At 38.7% G+C, this 24,080-nt stretch overlaps 1 protein-coding gene across 1 annotated transcript in view; it reads left to right on the forward strand.

The window, feature by feature from the left end:
• LOC102952066 (beta-galactosidase-1-like protein 3) overlaps nt 1–22,513 on the forward strand; it is a 57,756-nt gene extending 35,243 nt beyond the window's left edge. The window contains 11 exon segments of the mRNA XM_042958481.1: nt 2,121–2,205; nt 3,762–3,899; nt 4,508–4,588; nt 5,259–5,365; nt 6,221–6,361; nt 6,688–6,759; nt 7,392–7,470; nt 7,904–7,991; nt 8,279–8,390; nt 21,885–22,001; nt 22,140–22,513. Coding sequence (XP_042814415.1) covers nt 2,121–2,205; nt 3,762–3,899; nt 4,508–4,588; nt 5,259–5,365; nt 6,221–6,361; nt 6,688–6,759; nt 7,392–7,470; nt 7,904–7,991; nt 8,279–8,390; nt 21,885–22,001; nt 22,140–22,205 — 1,086 coding nt within the window. The 3' untranslated portion in view covers nt 22,206–22,513.
• Nucleotides 22,514–24,080: the final 1,567 nt, after the last annotated feature.

A 24,080-nucleotide genomic window follows, 5' to 3' on the forward strand; every position in this document is an offset into this window, starting at 1 on the left:
ATGAGCATGGAATGTTTGCCCATTTCTTTGAGTCTTCTTCAATTTCTTCCATAAATTTCTATAGTTTTCAGCATACAGATCTTTTACCTTTTTGGTTAGGTTTATTCCTAGTATTTTATGGGTTTTGGTGCAATTGTAAATGGGATTGATTCCTTGATATCTCTTGCTGCTGCTTCATTAGTGGTGTATAGAAATGCAGGCAATTTCTGTGCATTGGTTTTATATCTTGCAACTTTGCTGAATTCATGTGTCATCTCTAGCAATTTTTTGGTGAAATCTTTCAGGTATTCCATACAGAGTATCATGTCATCTGCAAAGAGTTTTACTTCTTCCTTGCTGATTTGGATGCCTTTTTTCTTTTTGTTGTCTGATTGCTGAGGCTAGGACTTCTAATACTATGTTGAACAACAGTGGTGAAAGTAGACATCCCTGTTGTGTTTCTGACCTTAGGGGGAAAGCTCTCAGTTTTTCCCCATTGAGTATGATATTAGCTGTGGGCCTCTCATATATGGCTTTTATGATGTTAAGCTATGTTCCTTCTATCCCTACTTTCTTGAGGGTTTTTATCAAGAAAGGATGCTGTATTTTGTCAAATGCTTTTTCTGCATCTATTTAAAGGCACCAGGTTAATATTTTAGCTTCTTATGTTTTCTTATTCTGTCTTCCTTGAGCACTTTTAGTTGTGTTTAATGCCTGAGTTTATAGAGGTAACTGTTTCATTGAGATTCTTAACTTCACAGCAATATTTTTGGGCCACAATTTTGACTGTCCCATGGCAAGTGTTTGATGTTTATCCTTTGTAATTTCTTTCCTTTTTTTCTCCCTGTTTTTATGGTAATTAAAAAAACATATTCTGTTCTTATTCCTTTTTTATTATTACTCTTTAGTTAAGATCAGTTTTTATTGGTTAAAAAACTTAAGTGATGTTCTATGAGATAGAGTACATGACTGCATCTCAGGCTAACAATCTTAATGACACATTGTTTTATGTAGGGATGAATTCTTTTCTTTACCTACCTCCTTTTTCCCATTTTTGGCTGACCAAGGGAAGCAGTTGAAATCTGCTCTCAGATGCCTCACAAGCAGACTTCTTTCCACTAATAGTTTTTATCTGTGATTCTGCGATAATTGCTTTCTTTCAAGCTTCTGATACATTTTGTTATGCAAAGTGTACTCCTTTTGCCAGCTCATATGCCCCATTTTGTAATTAAAAATAAAAAAAACTGTGATATTTCACTATAGGATATGCTTTATATTTGGGAGAAATTTGTGCTGGCACCCTTTCCTAAAATCATCAACAAAAAGCATCTTCTTTCTTCATTTGTTTAATACGTGATAGAACTTCAGTACTTTGGCACTTGTTCTTTTTAATTTATATTTTGAAGTTTCAGATGTCTGCTAGGTTCATGGAAGATGTTGTTTGTGTTTCCATTTCTCATTCTTTATTTTGGTTTTGAGGATATCCAAGAGGAGAATATCAAATGCACCAATAGCACAGTACCACTTTAATACCAGAAATCAGTCTTCCCTCTTTAATACGAATGGCATTTGTGTAGTAAAAGTTTCCAATGAAAAAGTAATTAAACTACCAAAAAGAAAGAAAATGGAAGCCAGGTAATATGGATTTAATTCAGGAAACAGAATATAATATAAAAATTCTTATTAATATTCATAAATATACGGATAATATTATTTATACATGAGACAAGAGTAAGATATTAAGAAAAAGGGATACTCAGAGAACCAAAAGAAACCTTTGAAATAATTTTATCATTTATTGTGTTGACCATTTGAGGGGCATTTTCAATCTAGAGATACATATCCTTCAGTTAAAGGAAGTTTTCATGTTAGTTATTTGTAATTTCCTTTCCTCTGTGTTCTTTGTCCTCTTTTCATAACTTTTATCAGTAAGGTGTTGGGCATCCTAAATTGATCTTATAAGATATTTAAGTTGTCTCATATTTTACATCCTGTTACTTTTACTATTTATAGGAAATTTCCTCAATTTTACCTCCAACTCATTTTTAACTTTTTATTTAAAGTTTTTATCTTGTATTCAATTTTTCTGATATTCATTTTACATCTTCTCAGGCTTGGTATTTGCTTTTGTTTGTTTTTAGAGGAATAAACCCATTATGGTCATGGAATTCTGGGTTGGCTGGTTTGACACATGGGGAGGTAAACATATGATTAAAAATGCTGAAGGTAAGTGTTTTGCAGTGTTTGACCCCAAGTAGAGGTGGCCCTGAGTCATGGATCATTTACACATTTCTTTGCTAATTAATTAGCTCATTCACCCACAAATATTATTCAATACTTATTAGGTACAGGGATTTGGGTAGGCTTGAGGGTGCATTGATGAACAAAAATGACCTGGTTCCTACCCTCAGGGTAGAGATGAAAGATAATTAAGAGTTTAGTATAATTGACAGTTAAGAAATGATCAAGAGTTCCATATATTAAAAGTGCTTTGAAGCAAACAAACAGGTGCAGTGATAGAAAAGACAGGGACAGGCCTGCAGAGGTAAGGCGAGGTGGTCATGGAAAGGGTCTTGGAAAGATAACATCTCTGAAGAAGGGGATGCATTTGCTAAAAGTCTTAATCGTCTCTGGTAAATGCACAGGCCATTGCCATGGTGTTGTCAACTACCTGGTAGTAATTATCAGAAGATAATATGTGATGATAGTTGAAAGCATGGATCCTGGAACCAAAGAGATAAGGATTTCAGTCTCAACTCTGCTAGTCTGCATAACTAGCTGCGTGACCCAAGGCAGCTTTCCTTGTCTGCTAAGTCTCAGTGCCCTCACCTGAAACAGGAATTATCAAGGCTATTCCTCATAGGCTTGTTGTGAGGATTTAATTAGATAAACCACTCAGAACAGTGCCTGGCAGATATTGTTGACTTAATAAAAGTATTTTGCTACTAAAGATATTTTGCTGTTGATATGAAAACAAGCTCACTTGTACCAGAAGTAAAGCAAACCAACAAAAAATACCAGGTAACTGAGGAAAGCGCACTTGGACCGAAACAAACCAAAACAAAACAAAAAAACCCACCACCACCACCAAAGTTTTCTGATCACTTTCATGTCAGGCACTATGCCATGTTTCTTATGTATATTCTGTCATCAATACTATGAGGTAGTAGGAATTAGGACCTTCATTTAGGAGATAAAGAAGGAGGCTCTGAGAGAAAAATAGGCTGTCCAATTCATGCAAATATTAAAAAGCACAGCCAGGATTGAATTCCACATGTTCCCCATGATGGCCAGTAGAAAGATGATCATACCTTTTAAATCATGGTGACAAAATAAGAGTTTCTGTGGCTAAATATTGGGAATAACCACTTGTGGACTATTGCAGTGGTTTTAAATGAGTGTCTCAAGAGATAGTAATCCTGGAATGGAGTAATGAGGTTATATTAATTTATTTGTACAATTTCAAAAAATTTAATGAACATTAGATACTTAAGTGACATAAAGGTTCTTGGGCTATTATTAAATATATATAACATACAGCCAAATTATGTCCATACTCTGAGAAAAATAATTTTTTAAAAGTCTTTTGGTATTGATAAGACTTGGTTTCCTGGAATAGTTGTGGTAAATTCCACCTATTTTCTGGTTAGAATCTTAGTGGAGGTTGGAGAACAAAATAATTAAGTTGATTATGTGGGGGAGGGGTTTGAGAATAAGATTTTATCAGAGACTTCTGTCTTAATTTTTAATTTTCTCTGTGTTCTTATCTTCCTCCTTTACAGATGTTGAGGATACTGTGTCCAAATTTATCACATCTGAAATCTCCTTCAATGTATATATGTTCCATGGTGGAACCAACTTTGGTTTCATGAATGGGGCCACATATTTTGGGAAACACAGAGGTGTTGTCACTAGTTATGGCAAGTGCTCACTGGTATGGTCACCTCTTGGCATAGTGGTACTGGAGCTCTACAGAGGAGGTTCCAAAAGCATGCCCTGAGCATCAATGAATTCTTGACCTATAATTTATGCTGAGGATTCAGGATTTTCCTGTCTAATTTCCTTTCTTTTGTGATGTTCATAATGCCCCCAACAGGCTGTAATTGAATAGATGCGGTGCCTCAGACCTAGAGCCCTGCTTCACTCATCGTATATACTGATCCCTTGATTTGAACCTTCTAAGACACACAGAATACAAATAGTGACTGCTGTGTGGGCACTGATAGACACACCAAGGCAATCCAGATTGAGGGAAGAAGGGAGTGTCCATTAGAAAGTAAAACAGAAAGATGAGTCCAGTGTCTTGGTAGCCTCAGATCCTCAGGAAGTGTTGTGTGGAATGCTCCCAAAGTGGCATTACTTGCACCCTCCCACCCCGCCCCAGCCTGGGATGGACTGGTCCAGGGGGTGGGGAAGATGTATCTTCTGTCTCCCTCTGGTAGTCCTGACCTGTCTCATGACAGAAGTGCTGAAACAGGGTCTATTATGGAGGGTTTCCTGCCAATGAAAATATCCTGGTGTCTTGCAGACTATGATGCTGTGCTGACAGAGGCTGGGGATTACACAGAAAAATATTTCAAGCTTCGAAAACTCTTTGGATCTGTTGTAGGTACTCAGCAACATTTTTAACTTGAGGGAGGTTCTCCTGATGAAGTGGAAGGGTAAGGCAAGGGAAGGTTCCCTCATGGGCAGAAACTTGGAGACTTAAGACCTATGGCAAACTTAAGTTCAAATCCCAGTTTTCCCACTTAAAAGACAAGTGGCTTTGCATGAGTATTTTAAGCCCATAAACCTGTTTCCTCATTGAAACATAAAGACAATGATATTTGACTCCTATAGTGACTGTGAAAATTAAGTTACTATTTGTAGAGCTCTTAATATGATGACATAGTACCCTCACATAAAATAGCAAAAGCTATCTTACTTCATTTTACTTGTTTAAATAAAGTCAATCATCTACTATGTTCTAGAAAGTAAGTGAGCACTGGCATTGCCAGAAGGCATAAGGTACAGTTCTTGTTCCCTGAGAGCCCTTAGTCTATATGACCAACATTACCCTGTAGAGGTGTGTGTCTATCAGCTATCTGTGCATACAAAATAGTTCCAACTGTTATTTACAGTTTCTCATCACTCTTGGAGAAGTATCTCATATGCTAGGATAGGACCCATTTCTCTTGTTGGCTCTGGGGTACAAGAGTTCTTGGGTAGGGCTGAGGAAATTTGGAGAAGGCAGTAGTTATTTCAGGCACTTCTTGCCCCATGACTCATTTTCATTTCAGCAGTGCATCTGCCCCCTTTACCCAAGCTCTCTCCCAAGGCTGAGTATCCCGCTGTGAAACCGTCCCTTTATTTGCCACTGTGGGATGTTCTACAGTACTTAAATAAGGTGAGTACTGCCTGGCACTGGAATGGAGGGGTGACCATTGGGGGCATGGGGACAAGGCCTTAGGCCACAGAGTAGAGAATCCTTTAAGAACTTTTTATTGGGAAGGGTGAAAATAAATCCTTTGGATGCCCATATTTAGAATTATGGGGTAAGAACCAGAAACTTTCTGGGTAGACTGTGAAGAGGCTTCAACCTGAAGAATGAATGAGGGTGGGGGAGAGGCAAGATATTGGAGGATCCTCTTTGCCAGCTCAGATGAACCCATCTGATAGATGCTCTTGTGTGGGACTACATGATCCCTATGGGAAAGACTAAGAGCCAGGAACCCATGACACCGAGTTTGACTCTACAATCAAATAGGCCAAATCACTGAACTTTTATGGGTTCATACTCTCCCTTTAAAATTATATTACTTGGACTATTTTGAAGAAAAGGTTAAAATTATTTGAAAAATTTTAACTCTTGAATTCATATTAGTTTCACCTCTGCTATCACTATTTTAGATAAAAAGTCATGATCGGCACATTGTAGATGCTAACTAAATGTTTGCTTTAGTGCATAATTCTTTACTTAACTTAGTTTATGTTGAAATACAACTTATTCACTCCATTAATTGCATGATTGCAGTAATTTTTCCCTCTACCATGCTCCCACCATCCCTTGAGTTTTTCAGACAGTGAAGACGTGGAGATGATGCAAAAGAGCATTATCACATTGCATTGGTTTTAGTATTTCTCATCCAAATATCTGTTGGGGACAATTAAGAGGTACAACAAAAAATGACAAGAACCTGTGGAAGAAGGATCCCAACTTCTCATCATCCTGGTTCCTGTTTCTGCAATGTTTCTCTCACAGCCTGTTATATCTCATACACCAGTCAACATGGAGAGCCTCCCTATAAACAATGGGAATGGCCAGTCCTATGGATTAGTGCTTTATGAGACTTTTATCTGCTGTGGAGGTTCTCTCCATGCTAATGTTCAAGATACAGCACAGGTAGGGGTCAGCAGGCTGTCTATGGAGGTAAGCAGAACATTTAGCCTGACTTATTGGGAAGGATTGTCAATGGTCACTTTACTGTTAGATAATATTTTCAAGCACCTACTATCTGTGAGGCATTGGGAATATAAAGTCAAACCAAAGAAACTTGCTTTCTGCTTTATCACAAATTAAGTGTATGAAAGCCTCCTGGTCAGCTTCTATCCATCTGTGATCACCAAGGCCAGCCCCTTACTTCATAATGATCTGTTCCCTAAACCAGAGCCTCTCTTTTCCTTTCTTCAGGTACACCTACCGGTCTGATGCTGACTCTTCTTTTGCAGGTGTTTTTGAATGAGAAAAATATAGGACTTCTGGGTGATGGTATTAAGAAGTTGAACATTCCTAAAATCAGGGTATGTGATTCAAGAGTCTGGGTGCTTCCTTAGACCTCTGACTCAAATGTAGTCATAGCCTGGTCCTGAGATAGACTACCTCCTTCTTATGCCACTGCCCTTTGGTATTGTTCCTCATTTGGGTTTCCAGCAGCAAGTATTTAGGGCTATAAGCATAAATGCATCTCCTAGGTCCAAGTTTAGCAGAGCTGCAGCATACACGCTTCAGTGTGAATGGAACTTCCCCATTAGGCCCCGAGTCAATCATCTGCCCCTGGTTAGGTCTCTGATCAAAGGCACACAGTTGAGTCAAGGCAAATTCTTTCCCAAGGCAAGTCAGCAGGGAAAACGGAAGATTGAGTTTGGAACAGGAACACAAAGAGTCCTCATGAGAGAGGAGGATTGTTGGGCTCTAGAGCAGAGCCCATTTTCTCCCATTTACTTGTACTTCCATCTGGGACTCAGAGAATAGAATGGGTTCTAGAGTAAAAACTCTACGTAGCCATGTAATCTCTGTGAACTGGTCTATCCCAAGCAGGAATGTCAACAACTACTTCTCCTCCTCCTTCTCCTCTTCCTCTTTCTCCTCCTCCTTTTCCCTCCGCCTCCTCACCCTCTCCTTTCTCTCTCCCTGTCCCTCTGCTTCTTCTTAGGAATGTCAACTTCTAAGAATCCTGGTGGAGAATCAAGGACGAGTGAATTTTTCATGGAAAATTCAAGATCAGCGGAAAGGTGGGAAACAGGCTGTAATCTCTCTTTATGGTTAATTGGATCCTATACTGAAGCAGTATTGCACTTGGGAGGAAAAAATGAAACCCTTGAGCAGTGGGATACCTAGGTCCCAGAACCAAAGACTCAAATTCCTTCCCTCTCCCTGGTCCTGCCTTCTCCTGGTAGGAAAACACAGCAGTTAGGTTGGGTCTTGGCCTATTGTGGAGCAAGGCCCAGTCTCCCATTGGGAATTTCAGAGAAAGTTCTGATACTAAGTGGGACGTTTTCTTGGTAATATGGAAACATACAAGAAACTTTCAGTTATAGCAGGCCAGACAAGTGTTTGCCCTCCTGTCTGAGCCATTGTCACAGGCATATACAGTCTGCATTTCTTTTCCAGACACTGAAGAATGTCTAGTTCCTGTCCACATTCTTTCCTACCCCCCACTTGCAGGATTAACTGGATCTGTCACTATTGATAACATTCCCTTGAACGGTTTTATTATCTACTCTCTGGAGATGACCATGAGCTTCTTTGAAAGGTATGTTCCTACTTATGCCCAAAAAACACTTGGAGGGATCAGGGGGCTTACAGATGTCAAACTCTTCACTTTGCAGATGACGAGCCAAGATTCAGAAAAGTGAAATGATTTACCCCTGATTATAGAGTGCTTTAAGGTCAGGACTAGAACCCCAGAACTAGTCTCCTGACTCCTGATTTAATGCTTCTAATATATCTCCCTGATATCAGAATTATGGGCTCTGAGTGGGGAAACGTTGGCACTAGAAAGAGGAGGGGGTCTTTTTCAACGCTCTGCTCTTTCTCTAGGCTCCGCTCTGCCACCTGGAAGCCTGTCCAAAAAAACTATTCAGGCCCTGCCTTCTACCTTGGTACCTTGAAGGCTGGTTCTTCACCCAAGGACACTTTCCTGAGACTACTTGTAAGTGAGCTGACCTAATCTCTTCTGGTGTCCCAACCACCTATTCTTTTCAAAAGAGTTTTGAAGCAAAGCTATAGTGTTCCTGGAAGGAATACCTCCCTATTCTACTTGTTTTTCTCTTTCTCATTTGGAACAAGACTTCCGACATTTCTCAATCTTCCTGATTTATCATTATTAAAAAAATAATAAATCAGAACACAATGGAAAATTCGAAATAATAGGAAGCTATAGAATGAAAATGATGACATTTCTCCTTCTAATCTATTCCCTGTTCCAATTCCTTTCTACTTCTCAGGACTAAACATTACCCATGTCACTGGACCAAAATGGGCCACTCCTTGGTGAGTTATGGATAGAGACTATACCAAGTGGAGTTGCCTACAAGGAGATCATGAAAAATAATTTACAAAGCCTGTCCCCTTAAAGATGGGAAAGCAGATTCCTTTTAGTAGGGCTTGGAATGGATATTCGGAAGGGGTTTTAGCATTATCATGAGGTTGAGGTCACTTCTAGCAATTTTTGGTTCCTCTGCACAGGTGTGGCCCTCAAATATTTCTTTTTCTATTCCAGCAGTACCTTAGTTTCTTTCTAAAGGTAAGATTGACAGCTAGGTAGAAGCTTCTAGGAGTTTAGTTCCTAAAAGGTAATATTTACAGACAGAAACTTCTATAAGAAATTTCCTGAGTTCAGGGGATTAGGCTGGTGATATCAACAGTTTGTGCGATTTCATATATAACTTTGCCAAAACATATACACAATTATTCCATTAATAGGAAGGGGATCATTCCCTAAATTATATTCTGCAACTTTGGGGGTGCAGTAATTTTTACCTAGTATAGCTATTTTTACCTAGTATATATATATATATATATATATATATATATATATATATACACACACATATACATACACATAATGACATAAATGCATGAACTATTATGCACAAAATAAATGAACAGTTCAATAAATTATCACAAAGTGAACACCATGTAATTTATTTGAAATAAAAAAATAAAATATTGTCAGCACCCCTCCCAATCACTGCCTCTCCTCTCTAACTATTATCTTGACTTCTAACACTCCAATTCAGTGCTTCTTCTTTAGACTTCATGTAAGTTGAACTGCCTTTCCCCCCCTTTCCCCCCCTGCGTGGCTTTTTTTGTTGCTGAGATTCAGCCATTAAATGATGTTGTGGGGCTTTATTCATTTTCATAGTTGTATAGGATTCCATTTTATAAAATATCATACTTTATTTAATCTTCAACCATCATTCTACTGTTGATAGACATTTATATTATTTCTAGTGTTTGACTACTATATATATATATATTTTCTTTTTAATATGAAATTTATTGTCAAATTGGTTCCCATAGAACACCCAGTGCTCCTGGGTGAGTGCTCCTGGGAGAGAACAAACAGGTTCTCTCCTCAATGCCCATCACCCATTTTCCCCTCCCACCACCCCCCATCAACCCTCAGTTTGTTCTCAGTTTTTAAGGGTCTCTTATGGTTTGACTCCTTCCCTCTCTGTCCTTTTTTTTATTCCCCCTTCTACTCCCCCATGGTCTTCTGTTAAGTTTCTCAGGATCTACATAAGAGTGAAAACATCAGGTAACTGTCTTTCTCTGTATGACTTATTTCACTTAGCATAACACTCTCCAGTCCCATCCACATTGCTACAAAAGGCCATATTTCATTCTTTCTCATGGCCACGTAGTATTCCATTGTGTATATAAACCAAAACTTCTTTATCCATTCATCAGTTGATGGACATTTAGGCTCTTTCCATAATTTGGCTATTGTTGAAAATGCTGCTATAAACATTGGGGTACAAGTGCCCCTATGCATCAGCACTCCTGTATCCCTTGGGTAAATTCCTAGCAGTGCTATTGCTGGGGCAGAGTAGATCTGTTTTTAATTTTTTGAGGAACCTCCACGTTGTTTTCCAGAGTGGCTGCACCAGTTTGCATTCCCACCAACAGTGCAAGAGGGTTCCTGTTTCTCCACATCCTCTCCAGCATCTATAGTCTCCTGATTTGTTCATTTCGGCCACCCTGACTGGCATGAGGTGGTATCTGAGTGTGGTTTTGATTTGTATTTCCCTGATGAGGAGTGATGTTGAGCATCTTTTCATGTGCCTGTTGGCCATCTGGATGTCTTCTTTAGAGAAGTGTCTATTCATGTTTTCTGCCCATTTCTTCACTGGATTCTTTGTTTTTCAGGAATGGAGTTTGGTCAGTTTCTTTATAGATTTTGGATACTAGCCCTTTGTCCGATATGTCATTTGCAAATATCTTTTTCCATTCCGTTGGTTGCCTTTTAGTTTTTTGATTGTTTCCTTTGCAGTGCAGAAGCTTTTTATCTTCATGAGGTTCCAATAGTTCATTTTTTCTTTTAATTTTTTGCCTTTGGAGATGTGTCAAGTAAATTTCTGCGGCTGAGGTCAGAGAGGTTTTTTCCTGCTTTCTCCTCTAGGGTTTTGATGGTTTCCTGTCTCACATTCAGGTCCTTCATCCATTTTGAGTTTACATTTGTGAATGTGTAAGAAAGTGGTCTAGTTTCATTCTTCTGCATGTTGCTGTCCAGTTCTCCCAGCACCATTTTTTAAAGAGACTGTCTTTTTTCCATTGCATATTCTTTCTTGCTTTGTCAAAGATGAGTTGGGCATACGTTTGTGGGTCTAGTTCTGGGGTTTCTATTCTATTCCATTGGTCGATGTGTCTGTTTTTGTGCCAATACCATGCTGTCTTGATGATTACAACTTTGTAGTAGAGGCTAATGTCTGGGATTGTGATGCCTCCTGCTTTGGTCTTCTTCTTCAAAATTACTTTGGCTATTCGGGGTCTTTTGTGGTTCCATACGAATTTTAGGATTGCTTGTTCTAGTTTCAAGAAGAATGCTGGTGCAATTTTGATTGGGATTGCATTGAATGTGTAGATAGCTTTGGGTAGTATTGACATTTTGACAATATTTATTCTTCCAATATATGAGCACGGAATGTTTTTCCATTTCTTTATATCTTCTTCAATTTCCTTCATGAGCTTTCTATAGTTTTCAGCATACAGAGCTTTTACATCTTTGGTTAAGTTTCTTCCTAGGTATTTTATGCCTCTTGGTGCAACTGTGAATGGGATCAGTTTCTTTATTTGTCTTTCTTTTGCTTCATTATTAGCGTATGCAACTGATTTGTACATTGACTTTGTATCCTGCAACTTTGCTAAATTCATGTATCAGTTCTAGCAGACTTCTGGTGGAGTCTATCGGATTTTCCATGTATAATATCATATCATCTGCAAAAAGTGAAAGCTTAACTTCATCTTTGCCAATTTTGATGCCTTTGATTTCCTTTTGTTGTCTGGTTGCTGATGCTGGCACTTCCAACACTATGTTAAACAACATTAGTGAGAGTGGACATCCCTGTCGTGTTCCTGATCTTAGGGAAAAAGCTGTCAGTTTTTCCCCATTGAGAATGATGTTAGCTGTGGGCTTTTCATAAATGGCTTTTATGATCTTTAAGTATGTTCCTTCTATCCTGACTTCCTCGAGGGTTTTTATTAAGAATGGTTGCTGAATTTTGTCAAAGGTCTTTTCTGCATCGATTGACAGGATCATATGGTTCTTATCTTTTCTTTTATTAATGTGATGTATCACATTGATTGATTTGCGAATGTTGAACCAGCCCTGCATCCCAGGAATGAATCCCACTTGATCATGGTGAATAATTATTTTTATATGCTGTTGAATTCGATTTGCTAGTATCTTATTGAGAATTTTTGCATCCATATTCATCAGGGATATTGGCCTGTAGTTCTCTTTTTTTTGCTGGGTCTCTCTCTCTCTGGTTTAGGAATCAAAGTAATACTGGCTTCATAGAATGAGTCTGTAAGTTTTCCTTCCCTTTCTATTTTTTTGAATAGCTTGAGAAGGATAGGTATTATCTCTGCTTTAAATGTCTGGTAGGACTCCCCTGGGAAGCCATCTGGTCCTGGACTCTTATTTGTTGGGAGATTTTTGATGACTGATTCAATTTCTTCGCTGGTTATGGGTCTGTTCAAGCTTTCTATTTCCTCCTGATTGAGTTTTGGAAGCTTGTGGGTTTTTAGGAACTTGTCCATTTCTTCCAGGTTGTCCAGTTTGTTGGCATATAATTTTTCATAGTATTCCCTGATAATTGCTTGTATCTCTGAGGGATTGGTTGTAATAATTCCATTTTCATTCATGATTTTATCTATTTGGGTCATCTCCCTTTTCTTTTTGAGAAGCCTGACTAGAGGTTTGTCAATTTCGTTTTATTTTTTCAAAAAACCAACTCTTGGTTTCGTTGATCTGCTCTACAGTTTTTTTAGATTCTTTATTGTTTATTTCGGCTCTGATCTTTATTATTTCTCTTCTTCTGCTGGGTTTAGGCTGCCTTTGCTGTTCTGCTTCTAGTTCCTTTAGGTGTGCTGTTAGATTTTGTATTTGGGATTTTTCTTGTTTCTTGAGATAGGCCTGGATTGCAACGTATTTTCCTCTCAGGACTGCCTTCACTGCGTCCCAAAGCATTTGGATTGTTGTATTTTAATTTTCATTTGTTTCCATATATTTTTTAATTTCTTCTCTAATTGCCTGGTTGACCCATTCATTCTTTAGTAGGGTGATCTTTAACCTCCATGCTTTTGGAGGTTTTCCAGGCTTTTTCCTGTGGTTGATTTCAAGCTTCATAGCATTGTGGTCTGAAAGTATGCATGGTATGATTTCAATTCTTGTATACGTATGAAGGGCTGTTTTGTGACCCAATAGGTGATCTATCTTGGAGAATGTTCCATGTGCACTCGAGAGGAAAGTATATTCTGTTGCTTTGGGATGCAGAGTTCTAAATATGTCTGTCAAGTCCATGTGATCCAATGTATCATTCAGGGCCCTTGTTTTTTTATTGACCGTGTGTCTAGATGATCTATCCATTTCTGTAAGTGGAGTGTTAAAGTCCCCTGCAATTACCACATTCTTATCAATAAGGTTGCTTATGTTTGTGAGTAATTGTTTTATATATTTGGGGGCTCCTGTATTCAGCGCATAGACATTTATAATTGTTAGCTCTTTCTCATGGATAGACCCTGTGATTATTATATAATGCCCTTCTTCATCTCTTGTTATAGCCTTTAACTTAATGTCTAGTTTGTCTGATATAAGTATGGCTACTCCAGCTTTCTTTTGACTTCCAGTGGCATGATAAATAGTTCTCCATCCCCTCCCTCTCAATCTGAAGGTGTCCTCAGGTCTAAAATGAGTCTCTTGTAGACAGCAAATAGATGGGTCTTGTTTTTTTATCCATTCTGATACCCTATGTCTTTTGGTTGGCGCATTTAATCCATTTACATTCAGTGTTATTATAGAAAGATATGGGTTTAGAGTCATTGTGATGTTCGTAGGTTTCATGCTTGTAGCAATGTCTCTGGTACTTTGTCTCACAGGATCCCCCTTAGGATCTCTTGTAGGGCTGGTTTAGTGGTGACGAATTCCTTCAGTTTTTGTTTGGGAAGACCTTTATCTCTCCTTCTATTCTAAATGACAGATTTACTGGATAAAGGATTCTCAGCTGCATATTTTTTCTGTTCATCACATTAAAGATCTCCTGCCATTCCTTTCTGGCCCGCCAAGTTTCAGTAGAGAGATCGGTCACGAGTCTTATAGTTCTCCTGTTATATGTTAGAGCACGTTTATCTCTAGCTGCTTTCAGAATTTTCTCTTTATCCTTGTATTTTGCCAGTTTCACTATGATATGTCGTGCATAAGATCGATTCAATTTACAGTTGCATCTGAAGGGAGTTCTCTGTGCCTCTTGGATTTCAATGCCTTTTTCCTTCCCCAGATCCGGGAAGTTCTCAGCTATTATTTCTTCAAGTACACCTTCAGCACCTTTCCCTCTCTCTTCCTCCTCTGGAATACCAATTATGCGTAGATTATTTCTCTTTAGTGCATCACTTAGTTCTCTAATTTTCCTCTCATACTCCTGGATTTTTTTTCTCTCTTTTTCTCAGCTTCTTCTTTTTCCGTAATTTTTTCTTCTAGTTCACCTATTCTCTCCTCTGCTTCTTCAATCCGAGCCGTAGTTGTCTCCATTTTATTTTGCAGTTCATTGATAGCATTTTTTAGCTCCTCCTGGCTGTTCCTTAGCCCCTTGATCTCTGTAGCAAGAGATTCTCTGCTGTCCTTTATACTGTTTTCAAGCCCAGCGATTAATTTTATGACTATTTTTCTAAATTCACTTTCTGTTATATTGTTTAAATCATTTTTGATCAGTTCATTAGCTGTTGTTATTTCCTGGACGTTTTTCTGAGGGGAATTCTTCTGTTTTGTCATTTTGGATAGTTCCTGGAGTGGTGCAGGACTGTGGGGCACTTCCCCTGTGCTGTCTTGAATTACTTGTGATGGTGGGCGGGGCCGCAGTCAGACCTGATGTCTGCCCCCAGCCCACCACTGGGGCTACAGTCAGACGCTCCTAGGGGCATGATTCACTGTGGGGTGGTATGGCCCATCTGGGCTACTTGCACACTGCCAGGCTTGTGATGCTGGGGATCTGGCGTATTAGCTGGGGTGGATCGGCATGGTGCACAGGGGCGGGAGGGGCAGGCTCAGCTCACTTTTCCTTTGGAGATCCGCTTCGGTAGGGGTCCTGCGGCACCGGGAGGGAGTCAGACCCGCCAGAGGGATGGGTCTGCAGAAGCACAGCGTTGGGTGTTTGTGCAGTGCAAGCAAGTTCCCTGGCAGGAACTGGTTCCCTTTGGGATTTTGGCTGGGGGATGGGCAAGGGAGATGGCACTGGCGAGCGCCTTTGTTCCCTGCCAAGCTGAGCTCTGTCGTCCGGGGCTCAACAACTCTCTCTCCTGTTGTCCTCCAGCCCTCCCGTTCTCCGAGCAGAGCTGTTAGCTTATAACCTTCCAGATGTCAAGTCCTACTTGCTGTTGGAACACACTCCGTCTGGCCCCTGTGCTTTTGCAAGCCAGACTCGGGGGCTCTACTTGGCCGGCGGGCCGCCCCTCCGCCCCGGCTCCCTCCCGCCAGTCTGTGGAGCACGCACCACCTCCCCGCCCTTCCTACCCTCTTCCGTGGGCCTCTCGTCTGTGCCTGGCTCCGGAGATTCCATTCTGCTAGTCTTCTGGTGGTTTTCTGGGTTATTTAGGCAGGTGTAGGTGGAATCTAAGTGATAAGCAGGACGTGCAGTGAGCCCAGAGTCCTACGCCGCCATCTTCCCAGGATCCCCCATACCTGCTTTCAGAATTTTCTCTTTATCCTTGTATTTTGCCAGTTTCACTATGATATGTCATGCAGAAGATCGATTCAAGTTACGTCTGAAGGATGTTCTCTGTGCCTCTTGGATTTCAATGCCTGTTTCCTTCCCCAGATAGGGAAGTTCTCAGCTATGATTTTTTCGAGTACACCTTCAGCCCCTTTCTGTCTCTCTTCTTCTGGAATTCATATGATATGGATATTGTTCCATTTGATTGCATCACTTAGTTCTCTAGTTCTCCCCTCATACTCTGGATTTTTTTATCTTTTTCTCAGCTTCCTCTTTTCCATAATTTTATCTTCTAATTCACCTATTCTCTCCTCTGCCTCTTCAATCCGTGCTATGGCCGCCTCTATTTCATTTTGCATCTCATTTATAGCATTTTTTAGCTCCTCATGACTATTTCTTAGTCCCTTGATCTCTGTAGTAATAGACTCTCTTCTGTCCTCTGTGCTTTTTTTAAACCCAGCGATTAATTTTATGACTATTATTCTAAATTTTTGTTCTGTTATATTGCCTAAATCGTTTTTTATCAATTCATTAGCTGTCGCTACTTCCTGGAGTTTCTTTTTAGGAGAATTCTTCCATTTCACTATTTGGGGTAGTCCCTGCTGTGGCTCCGAACTGCTGGGCACTTCCCCTGTGCTGTCCAGAGTAACTTGTGTTGGTGGGTGGGGCACAGTCAGATCTGATGTCTGCCCCCAGCCCACCGCTGGGTCCACAGTCAGACTGGTGTGTACCTTATCTTCCCCTCTCCCAGGGGCAAGGACTCACTGTGGAGTGGTGTGGCTCCTGTCTGAGCCACTTGCCCACTGCCAGGCTTGTGGTGCTGCTTCTATGGGATCTGGCGTATTAGCCAGGGTGGGTCCGCAAGGTGCACAGGGGTGGGAGGGGCAGGCACAGCTGGCTTTGCTGTTGGTGGTCCCCTGCATGAGGAGCCCTGCAGCATTGGGAGAGAGGCAGGCTGGTCGGAGGGATGGATCCACAGAAGCACAGTGTTGGGCATTTTTGCAGAGCAAGCAAGTTCAGTGATAGGAACTGGTTCCCTTTGGAATTTAGGCTGGGGGATGGGAGAGGGATATTGCACTTGCCAGCGCCTTTGTTCACCTGCCAAACTGAGCTCTGTCTTCCAGGACTCAACAACTTTCCCTCCTGGTGTCCTCTTGCCCTCCCCACTCTCTGAGAGCAGAGCTATTGACTTTTAACATTCCAGATGTTAAGTCCCGCTGGCTGTCAGACCCACAGAATCCAGCCCCTCCACCTTTGTGAGCTAGACTTTGGGGCTCTGCCTTGCTGGGCGGGCTGCCCCTCCACTGCCCTGGTTCCCTACTGCCAGTCTGTGTAGCATACACTGCCTCTCTGCCCTTCCTACCCTCTTCTGTGGGCCTCTTGGCTCAGGGGAGTCTGTTCTGCTAGTGTTCTGGTGATTTTCTGGGTTATTTAGGCAGATGTGGGTGGAATCTAAGTGATCAGCTGGACGAGGTGAGCCCAGCATCTTCCTATGCCTCCATCTTCTATCTCTGACTACTATAAATATTAAGATTACTTTTGTGTTTATATTCGTGACTGAAATATCTTAGTCATATTTTGGTACCAAGTTTTAAGACCCCCAGAAATGATTTGGGAAGTAAAGTTTGTGTAAGCCTGGTATTATTTCTTACATGTTTGGTAGATTTCCTTAGTTGAACCATGTAGGGCTAACATTTTTGTGTGTGTGTGTGGGAAGGTTTGTAAGTGTGAATTAAAATCCTTCAAGATTAAAGTACTATTCAGATTTTGTTTCTTTAAAAGTTGGCTTTCATAAAATTTGTTTTTCTGGGAATTTTTCCATTTCATCTGAATTTTCAATGTATTATGTTTGATTGCTCCTTTTTATGTTTCACTGGAATATTACCAATTTATTAATCTTTCAAAGAATCAATGGTTGGCTGTGACTTTTACTGTATTATATAGTTCTTTTCTGTTTCATTTCTGCCATTGCCATTATTATTATTATTATTATTATTATTATTTTGTTCTTTTGTGAAATCCTGTACTATCTTTGCAAATTTCTTATAGATCTGAAACTATTTAATTTTTTAATTTTAAAAATTTTTTAATTTTTGTTAATGTTTATTTATTTTTGAGAGAGAGAGAGAGAGAGACAGAGCATGAGTGGCGGAAGAGCAGAGAGGAAGACACAGAATCTGAAGCAGGCTCCAGGCTCTGAGCTGTCAGCACAGAGCCTAATGTGGGGCTCAAACTCACGAACCATGAGGTCATGACCTGAGCCAAAGTCAGACATTTAACCGATGGAGCCACCCAGGCAACCAATCTGAAACTATTTTAAAATAAAAATATATTGGGGCATCTAGGTGGCTCAGTCAGTTAAGCATCTGACTTCGGCTAATGTCATGATCTTGCAGTTCATGGGTTCAAGCCCCATGTCAGGATGTCTGCTGTCAACACAGAGCCCACTTTGGATCCTCTGTCCCCCTCTCACTCTGCCTCTCCCCCACTCACATGATAAAAATAAATAAACCTTAAAATAAAATAAAATAAAATAAAATAAAATATTAAGCATTTAAAATATTTTTCTAACATATATTACTTTAATGGTCCAAATTCTAAATACTAATAATTTCCCATCACCTAGTTCTATTGTTTTGCTTTTTAAAGATTTTTATTCAAGTATAATTAACATCCAGTGTTATGTTAGTTTTAGATGTTCAATATAATGATTCACCAATTAGATACATTTCTCAGTGCTCATGAAGATGAGAGTACTCTCAGTCCCCATCACCTATTTCACCCATTCCTCCACTCACCTTCCTTCTGGCAACCACTAGTTTGTTCTCTGTATGTAAGAGTCTGTTTTCTCACTTGTATCTATTTTTCTTTGTTAATTTGTTTTGTTATTTAAATTTCACATATGAACGACATCATATGGTATCTTTCTGTATGACTTATTTCACTTAGCATTAATACCTTCTAGGTATTGCATCCATGTTGATGCAAATTGTAAGATCTCATTCTTTTTTATGGCTGAGTAATATTCCATTCACTCAACTTCCTTATCCATTCACCTATCCATGGGTACTTGGGTTGCTATCATATCTTGGCTATTATAAATAATGCTGTAATAAACATAGAGATGCATATATTTTTTTTTAAATTAATGTTTTGTTTTCTTTGGGTAAATACCTAGTAGTGCAATTACTGGATCATATAGTAATTCTATTTTAAATCTTTTTTTAAAAAGTTTATTTATTTATTTTGAGAGAGACAGACAGTGCAAGTGGGAGAGGGGCAGAGAGAGAGAGGGAAGAGAGAGAATCCTAAGCAGGTTCCATACTGCCAGCACCGAACCAGACAGGGGACTTATACCCACAAAGTGTGAGATCATGACCTGAGCAAATATCGAGAGCTGTGTGCTTAACCCACTGAGCCACCCACGTGCCCCTCCATTTTAAATTTTTGGAGGAAACTCCATACTGATTTCCAGAGTAGCTATACCAATTTACATTCCCGCCAACAGTGCATGAGGGTTTTGTTTTATCCACATCCTTGGCAACACTTGCTATTTATTGTTTATTTGTTTTTTTAATTTTTTGATAATAGCCATTCTGAAAGTGTAAAGTGTTTTGTTTGTTCTACTTTTTATCTTAGTAATTATCTTCTTTCTTTTTATTCTTTTTTAACATAGGAATTGAAATTATATTTTCATTTAAATATGAATTTGGCTGTATCCCATAAGTTTAAAACATTTATTGACGTGAAATTCACATTAACATAAAATTAACCATTTTAAAAGTTATTTTAAGTTTATTTATTTTCAGAGATAGATAAATGAGTGCATGTGTGTAAGCAGGGGAGGGGCAAGGAGAGAGGGTTAGAGAGAATCCCAAGCAGGCTCCACACTGTCAGTGCAGAGCCTGATGCAGAGATTGAACTCACAAGCCATGAGATCATGACCTGAGCCAAAATCAAGAGTCAGACAACCAACTGAGCCAACCAGGTGCCCCTAAAATTAACCATTTTAAAGTGAACAATTCAGAGGCATTTAGTACATTTACAATGAATGGAACAATTCCTCATCTAGTTCCAAAACACTTTTATAACCCTAAAAGGAAACCCTGTACCCATTAAGCAGTTACTTCCCCATCTTCCCCTCCCCTCAGCCCCTGAAAAACAATAATCTCCTTGTGTCAATGGATTTGTCTATTCTGGATATATATGCTTTAAGTTTTTATATGTTTTATTTTCAACACCAATGAATTCAAATATGTTCTAATTTCCCTCATGATTTTTGCTTTGGCCTCTGGGTTACTTAGAAGTGTACATGTTTCATAATTTCCAAATATTTGGCTACTTTATACTATTTTTTGTTATCAATTGTTTTTTTTGCATTGTGGTCTGAGAACTTTAAAATACAACCCTTGTTTAGTCCACCATGGGGTAAAATTTATAAAGATTATTATGTATACTTGAAAGAACAGGTATATTCTGCATGTATTTTAGATCAATTTTCTACATGTGTCAATTAGTTCAACTTTATTAATCACCTTATTTTAAATATTGTGTCTTTATTGATTCCTGTGTACTTTACCTATTAGCTATTGAAACATTGTGTGAATGTTTTAGACTATGGTTGTGAATTTTATTTCTCCTGTTATTTCATCAATTTTGCTTATATATTCTGAATCTATACTTTTACTTTCTTAATATATCATTATCATTCAGAGTAGATTAAGATTTTTATCATCAGGAGGTGTTTCACTTTACCTCTAGTAGTGCTCCTTACCTTAAACGTCAACATTTTCTGACATAGCAACTTCATTTTGCTTATGGTTTATCTATTCTATCTTTTTATGTTCTTTCTTTTATTTTGTTTGATGTCTTTATAGATTGTTTTCTTATAAATATCATATAACTGCTTTATTTAACATGCAGTCCAGAAATTTTAATTTTTTTAACTGGAGCATTTCGGAGGCCCTAATTTTATATGTTGGACCATTTTGCCATATACCTTTTGTCTCTTCCTGTCTTGTGTGCTTCTCATTCTTCTTTCCTCTCAGCTTAATTTTGAAAACTTTCTCTCCTATTATTCAGTTTAGTAATTCTATATTTAGCTATATTGTCTATTTATTGTATCTAATCTATTCAAAACATTTGTTAAATCCTTAATTTTAATTATTACAATTTTTAGTTCTAGAATTTTCATTATATAATTTTAGATGTTTTTTATAGCTTCCTTTTTTTTTTTTTTACAAAATTCTAGGTCGTTTCTTTGAACTCTATGAAAATACTAATTTAATAAGCATAATTATTTTAAAGCCTGTGACTTGTAAATCCATTATCTGCATCACCTGTGCATCTATTCTTATTGTCTTTTGTTCCTCTTTTGTATTGTATTGTGTTGTATTTATAGTATTTTATTTTATTTTATTTTGTTGTCTTCCCCACATCACCTGCTTGATTATTTTTTGTTGAGTTCCAGAAATTATATATGAAAAATGCTAAAAATAATTCAAAGCCTAAAATGATGTTAGAGGGTTTACATCCACCTCTGTATTGATTAGTTACACTAGTAATCACCTTACTACAATTATGAGGACTGAAATGATTTGAATCAAGGCTTCCATCCAATGGCTGGACTATTTCTTATTTATTCTTCTCCTCAGGTGTAGCCCCTCAGGATCACAACCCAGAGTGTAAATTACTTAGTAAGATTCCATGGTATCTAGCTTTTGTTCCCCTAAACTTATGAGGCTGTGAAAGGTTCTGCTCAGCTTCTCAGCCACCTCTTTCTAAATAAGCAGATGCCTCTAGTGGAAAAATTGTCTCAATATCTTCTTGTCTCTCAGTTTTCTTTTCCTAGATGTTAGTTCTGTCATTCATCATTGTATTGCAAGCCGATTAAAAAAAAAATGTGTAGCTTTTATAACTGTTCTTAGCATTAGTATTCATCTTTACGACCTAGTAGTTACCTCTGGAAACAGAACAACAGCTTAAAAAAAAAAAAACTGCAGCAAAATATATCATGGGGCATTAAAGGGTTGGTTCGTGTTTTTCTCTGTCATCCCTAAACTAGTTACAGCTTGGTAGAACATATCCCAGTCTAAACTCACTTCCACTTTCAGTGCCACAAAACATTGAGTCTTGCTCTCGCTCCCCAAAGTGCCTTAGGTTTTCCCTTGCCTGTGTGAATCTGTTCCTATGTCTCAAGATTCCATCCTTTTCAGAACTGGAATTATGGGTTTGTGTTCATCAATGGACGTAACCTTGGGCGATATTCAATTATTGGACCTCAGGAAACACTTTACCTCCCTGGTACCTGGCTTCATCCAAGAGACAATGAGGTGAGTCCTCCCATCCCTTCTATGTTTTATAAACATTAAAATCTGCCTTCATGCCCAGAATGCAATTCAGGGTTTTTTTTCCATTCTGTACTGAATAGGCTTACCCTTTCTTACTGTCAACATTTCTTTTCTTCATAGATCATCCTGTTTGAGAAAAGGAAGAGTGGTTCATACATCCAAACTATAGATGAACCCAAGCTGTAATACTGTGTTATGACACATTTCTTAGATTGTTGGAACTCATCTACAAGCAGTTTTTTTGTAGGAAGATTTATGTTGAGAAAATCAGTGTTGCCTACAATAGCAGAAATGTAAAAAGAACCTAAAAACTCAACAGGGAAATTGTTATAAGTATTATACTATATCCATGTCATGCCTATTTTAGGCTTTAACAAGTCTTCAACATCTTCAATGACTGATTTACCCAGTTAGATGCCTAATCCTTAGCATATTCTTATTCTCTAATCAAGTGTGCTTTTAGGCATATATGAATAAAATAGCACCAAATTTTATTTATGTTTGTTCCTACTCAGGCGGGAGGGAAAAAAAAGAGTCTCTGGCCTAAGAGAGAATAAGGATTACTGCTCTATGTCAGAGAAAGTACTGTATATGCTGATGGGCAAATTCCTGAAGTGTGTGTGTGTGTGTGTGTGTGTGTGTGTGCATGTGTGCATGTGTGCATGTAGGTGGGAGGAATACAAGGCACCAGGAACAATGTCTTCAGGCATTTCCCTACACCCTGTGTGTCTCCAAGGTGATATGGTAGATCACACCCAACCAGAGAAGGTATAGCAATTTGGTTGCTGGGTACTGATGGGTATGACAGCAAAGCCTGGAATTGAGTACTCTGTGTCTTTTTATTCCTCAGCTATATGTATATAGTCAAACCTCTTACTGATAGTGAACAAATATTAGTCCAGTGAATTTCCTCAAATGATGCCATGGGAAACTAATCACATTTTTTATAATCAACTTATAGCACTTAACCTAAATTCAAACCATTGCACTATAATAATATCTGATCACTTAGTTAGATATGGTGCCTAAGGTCTCTAAGAAATTTAGCAAATAATCTGGTGTCAAAAGGAAGAAAGGAACCTGCCTACTTGGGATGAGGACAGAGGAGCCAGATGATTTTCTTTCTCAATAATCTGACTGGCTGGCTCACTGAAGGAGAATTCTATCATGCACCCACACAATTTCTACATAAAAATTTATTCTCTGGGCTGTCAACTCAAACTCATAAAATCTATGGATATACTATAGACCAAGAGAGAAAAACAGAAATAATAATCATGAAGATCATAGTATGTGTTATATTTCAGATGAGGTATATACATTATTTCTAATCTTAGCAACCATGTAGCTTTTCCACTTTGTAGATGGAGAAACCAAGGTTCAAAGAAGTGTTTGAATACATGTCTCTCTATTTACATCTGTTCTTCTGTTATTATACCTCAGCTTCATACCTACATCAGTCTTTTCCAAATATTAATGCAACAATACTATCCAGAAGATGTAATCTTTTCAGTGTGCTTACAGAAAAGTGCTCACAGCTTAGAACACTTTACCCAGCAAAACTGTCCAAGAAAAACAAAACAGAATTTAAACCTTTTAGACAAGTGCCAAAAGGTTTTATCATCAAAAGATCCATTTGGGCACCAGAATGGCTCAGTGGGTTAATCATCCTACTTCGGCTTAGGTCATGATCTCACGGTTTGTGAGTTTGAGCCCTGCATCAGGCTCTGTGCTGACAGCTCATAGCCTGGAGCCTGTTCCAGATTCTCTGTGTGTGTGTCTCTCTCTGCCCCTCCCCTGCTCACACTTTGTCTCTCCCTCACTCAAGAATAAATAAACATATATATAAAAAAAGAAAAAGCTATGTTATAAAGGGAATTCTGAGGCAGATTTTCTCAATTGGGGTTCCATAAGATAACACCTTACAGAAAATGTTTTCAATGACTAGTTTCTTATCGTTTCTTATTTCTTATCGATGCATGTTAGGAAAGTTAATTCTATACAGACCACAGGTGACTTAGGGCATTACAGCTTAAGTCTCTCTGGGAACCTCAGCTAAGA

This window comes from Panthera tigris, chromosome D1 (genome assembly GCF_018350195.1).
Source record: "Panthera tigris isolate Pti1 chromosome D1, P.tigris_Pti1_mat1.1, whole genome shotgun sequence".
NCBI classification, from domain to species: Eukaryota; Metazoa; Chordata; class Mammalia; order Carnivora; family Felidae; genus Panthera; species Panthera tigris.